The sequence below is a fragment of the Microtus pennsylvanicus genome, chromosome 10 (genome assembly GCF_037038515.1).
Source record: "Microtus pennsylvanicus isolate mMicPen1 chromosome 10, mMicPen1.hap1, whole genome shotgun sequence".
Classification (NCBI taxonomy): domain Eukaryota; kingdom Metazoa; phylum Chordata; class Mammalia; order Rodentia; family Cricetidae; genus Microtus; species Microtus pennsylvanicus.
This window is the reverse complement of record NC_134588.1, coordinates 86183551-86197712: the sequence shown is the minus strand read 5'-3', so window position 1 is coordinate 86197712 and position 14162 is coordinate 86183551. Positions and strand designations below refer to the sequence as shown.

The window sequence follows — 14162 nt, the reverse complement described above, 5'->3', positions numbered from 1 at the left end:
AAGGTCAATATCACCAGTGCAGTCATGTTTCAAGTATGGGCCCTCCTTGATAAGCTGCCTGAAAGACAGCCATTTATCAGCTCCGTGGCCTTCCTCTGAATGGCCCTTAAGTTCCACAGGCTGAGCCCGAAAAAGAGAGAGCTGTCAAATCTCAGCAGAATGTATCCTACAGTAGACCTGATTAGTGACCTCCGGAGCAGCCAAGGTCATACAAACAAGGAGAGTCTGAGTGGCTCTCAGTGATAGGAACTTACGGCAGCGTGACAATTAAATGCAATATGATCCTCAAGATGAAAACAGAAGAGAGGGGTGAACAGCAAGGAATCGGCATTCACTCCATCCCTAAGGTGTGATGTTACCGCAAGGAGGGGGGGTACATATCACCCATTTATCATCTTCACAGTCAAGAAAACCACGTATCTGTGGGTAGGGAGCCTCATGAGTAGGCTCTGTGGAATGGGCTTAAACTGGTCTCTTATTAATACAGACTTATGCTTCCTCCCACCACTGGATATCTGTGAGGGCTCCCTAAAAGCACCTGCATTATGGCATTGTGGTGAAGGAACATTCACAGACCCATAGCACTGAGCACATTATGACACTAAGTATGGGCCCTGCATGGACTACATCTGGTCGTCCCCATGACTTCACGTCTGGAAGTTACGTGAATGTGGGTCACGCTGGTGCTTACTACAGAGCCGTTGCCAGGGTGGATGCGGGTAGGAGCTCCGACATCATCAGTTCACCGTCCTGACGCTGGCGAATCCTCAGGTCAGGTCGATGATTTACTACCTGTTTCCTTCTCATCCGCAGGACTGCAGCTCAGGATCCAGGGTGAGGCTGTCTTCTCCGGTCTTCTGGAAGAGCAGTTCACAGACAGTAGAGGCAGTTGTGGGAGACTTGGAGACCCAAACCACAAGTGTGCCCAAGTCTCACCTGTGAGGCCCCAGAGAGCTCTGCAGTGGCCAACTGGTCCACCAACATGTGGGCTGCTGTTTGTCTCACCCAGGGGCTGGCTTTGTGGGTTACAAAGTGGGGGCTCCGTCTGGCTAGCTGGATTGACATGAACTGTCCTGAAAAGTGCTTCAGCAGGCCTATGATGTGAGAAATTCTTCCCTGACAGAGCTCTCTTTTTACGAAAGACAATAAAATGCAAAGGACAGACAGGCCCCAGTGTACCTGATGTCAGAAAAGTCAACCCCATAAACCCAAAGTACTGAGGCGGAATGATATTTTCCTTGTGGTCAAGGATCAGCTGGGACATCTGCCTAGATCAGTTGCTTATCCTGGACCTCAGTTTCCCCATCTGGTAAAACACAGTTTCTAGCGACCACTCAGCAGTTTTGTTCTTGGTAAGAACTGGAAATTCCATGGTGCTAACATAATTCAGAGTTCTAATGGAAAGCTGGACCTGGTTCTGTAGTCTTCAAATGGACATTGAGCAAGACGCTGACACCGTGAGGAGGTATTGTCTATTATCCAACTCAGGCTTCCGGGGCCCATGAGTCCACACACAGGTGACCGTGGACATCCAAGCAGGGGCAGTGCTGATCACAATTCTTCCTGCCTAAGTTTCCATCTCTCTTTTCTCAGATGGAGTCCACAATTTTCCCATTAGAAACCTCGCTCCTTCAGGCAATGAGGCTGTCGACCACACAGCCTCATCCTCTCAGCTCCCACAAAAAGGAAGGATTCAAAATCCAAACAGAGCTAAGGTGTCTGTCCCTTTGGGGGACATTTGTGGATATTGAAAAGGAAAAGTCCCTTCTGTGAATGCTTCAAATGCCCAGAAAGATCTTTGTTACCAAGGAGAGAGCCCGCACAATGAGGAATGCGAAGAAGGAGAGGGGTGGGAGGGAGAAGAAAGAGGGAAAAAAGGAAAATGGAAGGTGTGTGTGAAAGGAAGGGAATGGAGAGAGAAGGAGGCATGGCCCACGACCTAACTTCCTGATCTGAACTGCATGGCCAGCTGTCCATTAAGGCAGATTTCCATCCTGGCCTTTCCAGTTAATAAAGACAATAACTTTCCTTCCTCCCTTCTTCCCTTCCTCCTTCCCTCCCTCCCTCTCCCCTCTCTCACTCTCCTCTTTGGCCTGTATGTTTCTTCAAATGGTAACCAATGGCCCCCAAAGTGTTAGAGACAGTCACACAGCATATTTGTAAAAGATGGAACACAGTTACTTCGGAAAGAAACAAGGTTTATTTGATGAATATAAATAAGACAATCAGCACAAAGTACTCCTCATACACATGATAACAAAGTTATGAGCTGTACATACCTTGCACATGGTATTTCTACTAGACATGAGGTTACAATGACTGGCTAATACATGCCCATTGGTAGTTTTGAGGGTTCCTTAATTTTATTTATTTATTATTTATTTTTCATATCGATGTCCATAATCACATGGTCAATATCACAACCCACATGCCACTCACTTGAAGAAATATTACAAGAAGCACTATCAAACAAGGGTCTCAGGGAACTAGATACATGGACCCCTGGCAGCATCCAAATGCAACTCTACACAAAAACACGGCAGAGAGAGCTTATATCAACACATTTGAGGTCTTATCATAAACACTGTTTAAAAAGTAAAACCCACTTTCAAAGGAAAGTTGACACACTGTGAAGGTGCATACTGAATACACAAAATCATTAAATACAAAATCGAGACTGTATATAGAAATCAAAAGGGGTTATAAATACAAGCCTGCTCTTGCGCAAGGTAAGACTTAAACCAATTCCTCCTAAGGGTTAGCACAACCTTGTTTTTGTTTAGTTTCAGTCATACCGGATTAGAAGGGAGCCTGCTCAAGGTTGCAGAAAGAAAATACCTTCCGAAGTCACAGTGTTTGTTGTAAACCCAGACACTATTTTCAATGTGTGAAAAGGGGTTTCTTTTGTAACCCCCAAACGTCAGAGAATATTACAGAAAATGGGAAAAGATGTTGTGTTAGATGGAATTCACTTTTCCAGGGACCAAATGATACATTCGCATGAATATAAGATCAAAAATACTTTCAACCAACAAAAGTGGGGCCAAAAAGAAGATCCCCCAAACAATAGCTGTGACAAAATTGGCACAAATGTAGAAATAGGTAAATACACGTGGTTGATCACTTTGTGTGCTACTTCAAGGACCCCGTTTACCATCCTGGTTCTCCTACTTCCTATTTCAAGTATTTAGTTGCAGAGTTCAAGTCATGACCTGGTGGTAGGCTGTGAGGACTTCTCTGAGGATACCCAAACCATACCTGGGGACCAGTCTGTGGCTTGGGTTTTCATTGCCACACTTCACCAAAAAATACTAAATAAACTTGCAAAGAACTCTGCTCCCTTCTCTAACAACGACCTACATCCTTTTGATAGTTAAAGGTCAAACTTTTAAAACACGAATGTATTTGGATCATTTATGTTAACATGTAAGCTTTACATAGTTCACAATTTACCGACAAGAACGAAGCCCACAGCAGGAAACCTGTTTGAATATATTAGTCCTGATGCACCAGGAATAAAGGGTGCAGTTCAGGAACAGTTTCCTTTCCCCAGCAAACAAGGGGTTTGTCTTCTATCTCTATGGCTCATGAGAGAGGTCCAGAGTTAATTGCACCAACATTTTGGAAAGTAATAATGATTTGATTCAATGCAAGATTTCAGCAGCTTCTGCTTAGAACCCTTTCCACAGCAGCAAAGAAAGACAATTGTATTTATTAAGGCCACTCATGCTAAAATTCACTGTTTGTCCTTTAGGAATGCAGGAAGGAGGGTTCCTCCCCTCGACAAGAATGGGTCAATACAAGAGCTGCGCATTTGCCAGGCTCAGTTGTGGGTTTTGCATGAAGTTGTAATGACTAATCATTTTTTATCTTCAGAGGAAGCAGCAGGAGTAGAAATCTCCTAAGTACCTTGTCATTGTAGGTAGAAGACCTCGGAATGCGGTCTCTTTCTCTGGCATGTGCTTTAGATAACGACTCTACCGTACCCACAGACAGCCTGTGCAATGCTATTTACAGACACACAACTTTTGTGATTGTTCTTCATTCATCAATGCTTGCACGTTGGATGCTGAAAATGCTTTGGAATCCACATTAGAGACATTTTCTTAAGAAAAAAAAAAACAGTGAGAAAATGACCCTTCATTTAGAGAAGACCCAAGCTCACATTCACTGCTTGCACAGCATTTGGATCGATCTTGAAACATGAATGAATCTCTCAGCTTCTTCATGGAGACCTGCATGTGTGAGAACGAGAAGGGCCTGAGGCCGGGTCATGTCCCAGTCGTGCGTGGGGTTCAAGGAGCAGGTGGAGTAGCCACACGCAAACGCCTCAGGCTTTTGCCACTCTCTTGCACATGAACAGGACAATAAAATTATGAATGACCAATTTAGATGTGCCACGCACTGTCAGAGACACACACCATGTTCTCATAAGGCGATTTCTTGGCAAGTTATTAGTGGTTTAAAAAATTGATTTCATTTCCAACCTGGCCCAGAGGTAACAACTGATAACACCATCGAAATGTGGTTCCTTGACTGACAGATTAAAGAAATAGAGGAGGGCTCTCAATTCTTGGTCTTTTGGTTTCCTCGTCAAACACTCCACGCACCGTGGTGCATAAACGCCACCAGCAGCAGTCACCCGCAGCAAGTTTAGACTGCACGGTAATCTGATGTGTTAGGACCACTTGGACCGACCAGCAGGATAATGGGAGATGGGGCGAGCTGTCCAACAGACACTGAATCCACAGTTTGAATCCCGTGCAGTGCCCGTGTATCCAGGAGGCAAAGCAGCAGAAATAAAACGCTCACCACGTGGATTTCAGCAGACACGGTCACACTGTAAAGGTCCAAATCCTGACAGAAAATGAAAGGACTGTCATCTTTCTCCTCCTTCATACACTTTCTTTCCCATACACCCAAATGCAGGAGGGATGAGGTGACCAGAATCACGCAGGATAGCGAAGGTGAGGATCCCCCTTGCATTCGGACCTGCCCCTGAGGCTGGTGGTGGGCAATGGAGACAGTCACGCTGCAGGAGATTACGTGGCAATGACTGCAGTGCGGAGCTTTCCCTGTAGCCAACCTTTCTGACAGCTGCAACGAGAAAGCACATGATTTAACAGGGAAGGACACTGATGGGACCATCTGCCATGTGTGGTGTGGCAGAGGCTTCCTCCCCTTCCCTGACCCAGCCATGGCCACTCCCTTTGGTTTGGGTCAGGTGAGAATGGAACGGGAGCAGAGAAGAAAAACAAACAGAACAGGAAGTGAAATTGTGAGTGTCTTGAGAAAAAGCCCTTCAAACCATGTCCCCTACTGTGCACACATTACAGATAACCACAAAGAAAAGGAAGGGGAACGGATGTGTCAGATTCTCTTATGGGTCACTGTGGCATGATCAAACTGCTTGTCACTTTTTTCTTTCCATGTTTGCTTTCTACAATGTCTATGGTTTTACTTAAAAAAAAAAAAACTCAACTAAGAGACTAGAATGTTAAAGGCCATCAATCTGCCAGAAGCGTTAGCACTCACTTACAAGCAGAGTGACAGCAACCATTTGAAAGACCTGTAAGCCCTGTGACGGTTGGAGCTGGCAATTCCATTCACGTGTACACGCCAAAGAACTGAAAACCGGGACTCAAACAGATTCCCGAACACCAGCGCTCCAAGTGCCATTGTTCACAGCAGCACTAAGTGCCTGTCAACAAAGGAGTGGATAGCGAAACGCGGTGTACACGCCCCGCCATGCTGGAGTTGCAGCTGTGCCTGGCTTCTCCGCTCATGCCCAACCACGTGCTCCATGCACTGCCACTCAGAGACCCTTGGAATGCTGGGTGTTTCCAACATACGGACGTCATGTGGCTATCTGGAGACTGTGGCAGGGAAGAGAGGGTGCACACACGCACACACACACACGCACGCACACACGCACGCACATGCACACATATTTTGTCTCATTTTACTCTTTGAGACAGGGTCTTGTTACGTATTCTGACGTTGAATTCATGATCGCCGATCCTCTTGCCTCAGCCTCCCGAGTGCTGGGAATGCAAGCACAGCCCACCAGGTCCTGCCTTCTAGCTCACGTTTTATACCGACCCTTGGATGTCTGACTTGGCGGTTGATCCACAGCTACACTCAAGTCCTTCCAGCTGATGAGAAAGTCAAAGATCTCTGAGTCTGCCCCGGCAAGCATCTACCTCAGGACATCCTTAAGCAGTGTTCACGGAATGCATGGCTTAGATAGGACTCGGCAAACTCACACTTTGAGGAATTTGGGGTAATTCTTCTGCTTAAAAAACTAGATTCAGGGCAAAGAGTGACTGCTGCAGAGGCAGAAATTTAGGGAGTTTCTAGTGCGGGTCAGGTTACTCACTCTGGCACATAAAATCTCTGCAAACTTTGTATGAAAATTGTAAGTCTGAGCACGCTTTCTGTTTCATGAGCTGTGCATAGCTCTCATTCTTTTGTGTGCTAAGCATTCCTTAATCATCCCTTTAAAGGGCTAAGCGATATATTAAGAGACCTGTGATGAGGCGGGAAAGAGGCACACGCAGCAGTATTAAAACACACAGGTTGTTTCCTTTGGGGAACTAAATGAAAAATAATTACGCTCGATGTCCAGTGTCTTTGATATTTTCCCAAGATAAAGCAGCAGAGAACAACTGTTTATGCGGTTTTGAGATGAGTTTCTAGCTGGCCACCAGATCACAGCAGAACACGGGTCTCTCTCATGGTCACAGTGGACTGCTGTGGGAAAGACAATCCTTATCTTTAGACAAGAGAGCTCTCAAAAGTCCCAGATGGTTTAAATACTGACCTTAAAATGTCATTTTAAAAAAAAAAACCTACGAACAAGAGAATGAATAAGTAGCACGCCTATCACACATTCAGTGAGGACCCCTCCGAGCCCTTACGCCAGCTACCTCTTTTAGGTCCTAGGACACTTCTTAATTCTTTTCAGTGGAAAGACAAAGACAACTGGCATGGAGGTGGTCATAAACTATAACAGTCTACCATGCAAATAAATGATTTTTTAAAAAGTGTTGCCACCCTTCAATGAAATAGTTTTTTCACCAAGAGGCTCAGATGCCCCTGAAGCTGAAAAACCAAACCAAACTAACCCCGACCGGACGTTGCCAGCAGTTGCAATGGAGAGCATCACTCCTTGAGGGGCAAGCAAGAAGGGACTTTTAAAACATTTAAAAATGGGATCTAGCCTCCCAACGATGCCAACCAGGGACCCTACAGACTGTAAGATGATTTTCCCAGCTTGGCCGATCTCCCTCACAAGTATGCTTAAACCTCTCCAGTATTCTCTTGCAAGGAAGACCCAGCTCTGTCTTCCAAGGCTGCAGACATCTCTGCTGTAATGGTTATGGCCACTCCAATGCACAGTTGTTTACAGCGTGCCACCCTTGTTCATAGCTCTCTGTAACCCTGCAGCCCTTGGGATGCAGGACCCATGAACCCTGGCCAGGCTGGCAAGGTCGCCTTTAGCCTTTTCCCGCTTTTTATTTCTCCCCACGCTGTGCTCTCCGGCATGGCAACATTGTTCGTCTCCTAAGTGCATCATTTTCCCACATACATTCCGGTCATTTCTCCATCGGATCGATCTCCTCATTCTCAGCTGAGATACTGTGTCACCCAGGAAGTCTCCCACATGGTCCTTCTCTTGTGACTTGTCTAGACTTGCCCTACCCACTATGGTAGCTGCTGACCATATGTGGCCACCAAATACTCAAAACACGCCTAATCCAGATCGAAACACACTTAAAGTGTGAAATGTGCACCAGATTGTGAAGATTTAAAACGGAAAAAAGAATGTACGCTATCTCAGGAACAATTTTTAATACTGACTTCATGTCAAAATACTTTGGATGTATTGAATCCAGTAAAATCCATTGCCCTAAATTCTACCTGTTTCTTACACGTGGACCATGTGAACGCTTCAGAAATGCACGCTACAGAGGTGACTCTCCGTTCTGTTTCCAGTGAAACCTATAGCCCAGTTTGGTGAGGGCAAGGGCAGACTGCTCTTGCTTGCCCAGCATCCCCTGAGTTTGTACAGTTCCTGGAACAGATGTGACGGTGTGATCAGAGCACGGTGTCCTGAAATCTCCCTTCCCAGCCTCCCTTGGTACAAGCCTTTCTACCCCAACTCCAACTCCAACCCCAAGCCCTGGCTGTTGAAGTGACCTACAGCAGACCATAATTATATTAATTAACCCAATTAGGGCTACGATCCAGTTTGTTTTAGATTAATAGAAAGGAAGTTTGCCCAAACAAATTTAGCTTAAGGACAGGGCCTTCTTTAGCACATGTCTTTCTCCTGTCATTGCTAAAGAGAAAGCCAAGCGTGAAAGGTGTGGGGACACAGGGGTGTCACTCCTCAGGGGTGAGGCAGGACAACATCCTTTAGGACAGTGGTTGGTTCTCAACCTTCTCAATGCTGTGTGTACCCTTAATACCATTCCTCGTGTTGTGGTGACCCTCCCCCCACAACATAAAACTATTTCATGGCTACTTCATAACTGTCATTTTCCTACTGTTATGAATCATAATGTAAATATCTGATATGCAGGATATCTGATACTCAACTCCCTTAAAAGCGCTGTTTGATACGCCCCCTCCCCCAAAAAGGAGGCACCACCCACAGGCTGAGAACCACCACTTTGGGTGACGAGCCTCTCCACAACACAATTGACAACCAGAGAGTAGGAAGAACCTCAGTTCTATACCCACAAGCAAGTCAAATTGGCAGTAATCTAAAAACAACTTAGAGCCCAGGGCTCCAAGAGCCTTCCCATTCAAATCCTCTAAGTTCTGCCTAGACTTGTGAGATAGGGACCCCCCACCCCCAGACCTTCTGGGCTTCCCTCAGGTGTCTATTAGCATACCAAAGCTCTCACTGGCCCCCAGGCTCTCTCAGCACCAGGAAAAGTTGTTACAGAGTCCTTGCCAACACCTTGGCTCCTCTCAGCTCTTCTCACCCCACCCTCACCCAAAACTTCCCCAGTCATGCCCCTGCCCCCTTCCAGCTTCTCGCTCCTATATAAGCCTGGCATTTGTGCCACGCGCTGTTTTTTTAATTCTCACTCTCTCTCTTTCTCTCTCACTCTTACTTCCTGTATGGGCTGTCAAAGGGACCTGCGGGGTAAACATGGGTGTTGCTTGTAAGATGCTGTGCTTGAAGGAATCTTTTTGGAGGAACAGAAAACCAGCACTCTGCACAGGCAACGTGCCTGGTGTTGGCAACAGTCCAGTAAAGGGCAGGGACAAAGTCCATGTCCTCACTTAGTCTACACTCTCATGGGGAAACAGACTATACAGACATACGAACTGACACCTGAAGGAGGTTTTAAATCTCGGTGCCCTGAAGGAGACAAATGCCTGCAATCAGGAAGGATACATTTGATAGACTGATTATACATAACCAAGAAACAGTACCTCTGACTTTGGATGGGGAAGGAGGCCTAAAAGTTCCTGGAGGAGGAGGGGGAAAAAGCAGATTGACTTATTTACACAGGTTGATCTCATGTCTGCACCCAGACAAGCAATTACAAACGTCCGCAAGTGTATGTACCCCCGAATATTGATGATGTTTTATCACGGAGGTATTTACATTTTTCTGAGAACTTTTTGGAGATTTTGAACTGAAGAGTGTAGGACTGCTGTCATGGCTGATGTAAAGCTAGTTCTTTTATGGGAAGAAAAACCCCTGCTGGTGTCACTGCGGCCTAGGGTGCAAGAGGGACGGGGGACAATGTACCCCAACAGGGAGATTCACCCCCAGGAGAGCCAGCTATAAATGTGCCTTCAGACTGTTTTTCTTTGGAATAAAGGCACCTGCCTGGTTATGGCTTTCTTCTCTGCCCCTTCATCGGTGATTTGCAGAAACGGGCTGGGAGGAAGGGGTCTTTGGTAAACACAGAGGGGTTAAAGGGGAAACTGTTTAATAACAGTAGTAAAACGCAGGCTATTTTTGACATCTGGGTTAATGTCCACTCCGTTCCATGTGCGTCCCAAATGTGTGCAGTGTGCCCCAGGTACAAAAACAGACACCCATTCACAACAGCCACGGATGCCCCTAACATATTGCACATGGTACCCACATAAAAGGCCAGCCCCTGATAGACTAATTAACCATGGAGGAAGAGAGGGCTCCTTCAGGGCCTGGGGCATCCTATAGAACAGCTCCTCTGAGCATCTATGCACAGGAAAGCCCAACACAGTCATTTCTGCTAATAATAATAATAATAACATATAACTACATCTGTGTTATAACTTAACATCTTTTAAAACGGGATGGATTGGGTTTCCCGTTTTTTTCATGAAGATTTATTTATTATTGTTGTGATCAAAGTGGCAACAAATTATGTTAAATCATTTAATTTTCTTGATAGGAGCAACCACCTTGAAGCCATAATTCAAAAATATGAGTGGAGAGCAGCATTTTACCTTGAGAGTGGCCTCCTGCAGCTCACAGGGCAATAAAATGTAACACTTCGGAGTTACACTGCAGGGCTGGAAGGGTGGGGGTAGGGCTGGAAGGCCAGCCCGGGGCTGAGGCTGTTGGGATGAAGAGCTACAGGAGGCAGCGGAGGAGGGCTCTGCCTTTCATCTCTGCCCTCTTTCCGCTGGATGCGACTCACCCATATTTTAAAGGAAGGGCTTCAGACTGATATGCAACCTATACCTGGAAATGGCCTCACACGGGGCTGTGAATTCCTTGGGATTTATTTTTGTAATTATTATTGTGGTCAGGAGTATTAATGGCTCATGTTTGGAGCAGGCTGTCTGCCCAGCATCTCCTCATTAATTATCCCAAACAAGTCATAGGGTACCACCCATCCACTTGCTTGGGTAGTGGCCCCTCGGCATCCGTGAGAACTGAGTGTTTGAATCACATGCCCTCCTTTGCCTCCTTTGAACCTACATCCTTTTGACTTTTCAGTCCTTTTTTTCTTCTTAGGTCAGAATTTCTTAAACCTCAGTCTTTGTCTCTTATCTTTCACCTCTCCAACTTGCGTGAGCTCTAACACGGATAGTATTTAACTCATATCTTTCTCTTGTAAACAACCTCTAAACACAACATACCCTGTTTCATAAAGCTTTATTTTAACACTTTAGCGGGACCAACTTTTGTCTCTTGTCTAGAATACAAGATGAAAAACTGCCTGGCCATTGCAACCCGAGGCTTCATTCTCCGAAATCTAGTGGACAACATCCTGCCTCATATTGGCTTTGCCTTGGACCACTCCTGACACCCAGCAATGACCTTGTCTCAGGGGAGCACCTGCTATGTATCATCTGGCCGTGCACACACTTCCATGGCCACCAGCAAGCTCTGATGCCACCTTGGTTTACATTGGGGGTCTAAGTATGGTGGATTGAATTACCTCCTTCACAAAAGCAGAAGGCAGGGGCAGGAAAACACCAAAGTCCCCCATCAGCACAGGTGGGAGGAGCTCCATCTAATCTTTAACACACTGGTTGGGGAGTAATGAGTGATCTATTGTAATGTTTTTTCTTAAAAACAAACAAACAAACAAAACAGGTCCTTGGACAGCCTACTTTTGAAGGACTCTAGTTCAGTTTTCCTCAGTCTCAAACATATGGACAATTGTGGTTGAAAGTTCTCTGCTGTCAGGCACTGACCTCCATGAATGATGGCCTCCAGTCTCCCTGACCTCTGTCACTAAGATGCCAATAGCATATCCTCACTCCTGGTCGTGACAATGAAAAGACTTCAGGTATTACCAACTATCTCAAGGAGGAGCACAGCTAGTGCCAGGTGAGACTTCTTGGTTTAAATAATTGTTACGAACAAATTGGCTGGCTGTGGATTTTAAACATAGAAATACGTATGTGCATCCATACAGTTACCAACCCAAAGGAGATATGAAAAACTTTCGCAGAAACAAAGATTTATTTCTACACTACTTCATATTATTTGAGATACAGCTGCCTGGGCTTAAAAGTCCCTGGAAGTCGGTATAACCTGAGCACCAAACATAATGAAAATGTACAGCTATCTGACATGAAGTAGACAGGCCGCTGTGCTGAGAGAGCAAGGCACCTAAGACACTTGCTGAGCTAAGTGAGAAGGTAAAATCTAGTTTAAATTTATGGCATTCCTCTAGTGTCCCTCTAGGAGCTTGGCATTTCGCCAGGGTTCCTTGTTAAAAATTTGTTAAACGTGTTTGGCATTAACGCAAACACAGAGTGGCCATTTGTTACAAATTCTATTGGAATGCATTCATTTAAGGCAATGAAGTAGTTACTAGAAGAGAAAAAAAAGTTCATTAAGTACATTTCAAAAATACAATGATGTATGCAGTGTAAGTGTGGCGCCCCTGTGGCTATATAAATCGCCGACAGAATAACCACACATTGTGTTCAGTTTGAAACTGGACTCTCTTAAACAGAAATGATAGAACAAAAACTCGTTTTGTTTGTTGTCAAAACTGACGTGAGCCCTTCTTTTCTGGACTAGTTGAAACAACCCACAGTTTGGCATGGATTTTCTAACATCTCCAATCAGGAGAACACACAGGTTAAAATAATGCTTTGGGAGTCTTTGCGGGAGGGAGAGGGCACTGCCGACCATACTGGACATGAGAGCTGATTCAGCAAACAGAATTCCCATGCTCTAGAGAGAAGGGAACCTACCCTGGGGAATCCTGCAGATGTTCACTCAGGTGGGGCCACACTTCCGCACCCTCCTACTCACAGGAAGCTGTTAAGTTACCCACAGAGGGGGAACCGTATGCTTTCATCACAGGGGATGGAATCCTATGTGCAAATACCCTAAGCCTGTGTACAGACCTCCCGTCTTCCTGTCCCACCCCCAGCCTATTCACAACCAAGGCATTACTGCTGAGTAATAGCTGCTCCTTGGCTGGCTGAGAATAGTTCCAAAGCTGAGCTTCAGGAGAAAGTGGCCAGGGGCCATTCAATGACACGTGACCCTATAACACAGCTTACTAAGGATGTAAACTTAAAACATGTCATTTGGGTGCCCACTGAAGCTTACTTGTGGATCTTAAAACTGAATTAAAATTTAGGCTTACTCAGTCACCTTCAGAAAGTCTGACCAGAGTATTCTTGTTTCTGAACGAGCATCCCAGCCACCGAATCCTAGTTCTCAGAAGACACTGGAATAAGCCCACGTGAGCAGAACACCCAGGCCTCTCCTGTTTCGCTTTTTTGGTCCTCTGTGCTTGGTGTAACCTGGGCTGCCCTCAAAGGGGACAGAGCCAGGATCTCTTGGTCCCAAGCTTTTAAACCATTCTCCCAGTTCAAGTGTGAATTCAGAGAAAACCTAGAATTCTGTGGGTGGCCTGGATGAGTCTGTTTTTCCATTCACAAGTGTCAAGTGGGACCAGGAGACAAGAGTGAGCAGAAGGTACTTACCTCCAAAAGAGGCAAGAACATGAGATTCAAAAAGAAAAACAAAACAACCAGAATAATGCAAAGCCAGTTTCAGTCTGAGTGCTTGAAAGTTCATGCCATTTGGGAAGAGCCTTTTAAAGAAAACACACACACACACACACAAAGAGAGAGAGAGAGAGAGAGAGAGAGAGAGAGAGAGAGAGAGAGAGAGAGAGAGAGAGAGAGAGGTGGGCGGGAAGAGAATAGAGGGTTTCACACTTGACGAAAAATACATAGCTATAAGGACACGATATAGGGTCCCTCAACAGACTCTGAAATTGAAGACTCACTCTCCATGATAAATCCCCACTTCCTCCAGCACAGGCTTGTTCTTGAGATGGAGTTTTTCAAAGTCAGAAGAGAATAAAGTAATCCATGTTTTAACTCCCTTATAAGAACTCCATGTCAGGATCAACTTGTCATATGTACGTACATAAGAGAGACCTTTCCAGAAACTGGATACTAAGAAGGGTGTCGTGTTCGGCAAAGAGATGTTCCCTCCAAGCAAGAGGGCTGGAGAAGCATTTTGGAGAGTCTGAAATATGAAGGAACAGTTGGATAGCTGTTACCGAGCAGAAGCAGCTCAAATGACAAGTGTTTCCAGCAGGATCCTCAAGGAGCCCCTGACGGTAATTAGTCTCTGGGATTTGAAGGCACCCTTCCCGCCTTGCTGAGGTGGAATGCCATTTACTCTTGGGCTGGTGACTAATTAGGGGTCTCGT

General features: G+C 45.6%; 1 protein-coding gene across 18 annotated transcripts in view; it reads right to left on the bottom strand.

Moving 5' to 3' along the window:
• Window positions 1–2181: 2181 nt before the first annotated feature.
• The window catches only part of Erc2 (ELKS/RAB6-interacting/CAST family member 2), an 885961-nt gene continuing 873980 nt past the window's right edge, over window positions 2182–14162 (bottom strand). For 15 of the 18 annotated variants that reach the window (XR_012912096.1, XR_012912099.1, XR_012912100.1 and 12 more), the window contains one exon: window positions 2182–5097. Coding sequence is in view for 7 of the 18 variants with exons in the window: in XM_075988875.1 (XP_075844990.1) it covers window positions 4654–5097 (444 nt within the window). In the remaining 11 variants the exon portion in view is untranslated. The remainder of the gene's footprint in view (window positions 5098–14162) is intronic. The other 3 variants (XM_075988881.1, XM_075988884.1, XR_012912097.1) reach the window with 3 other exon arrangements.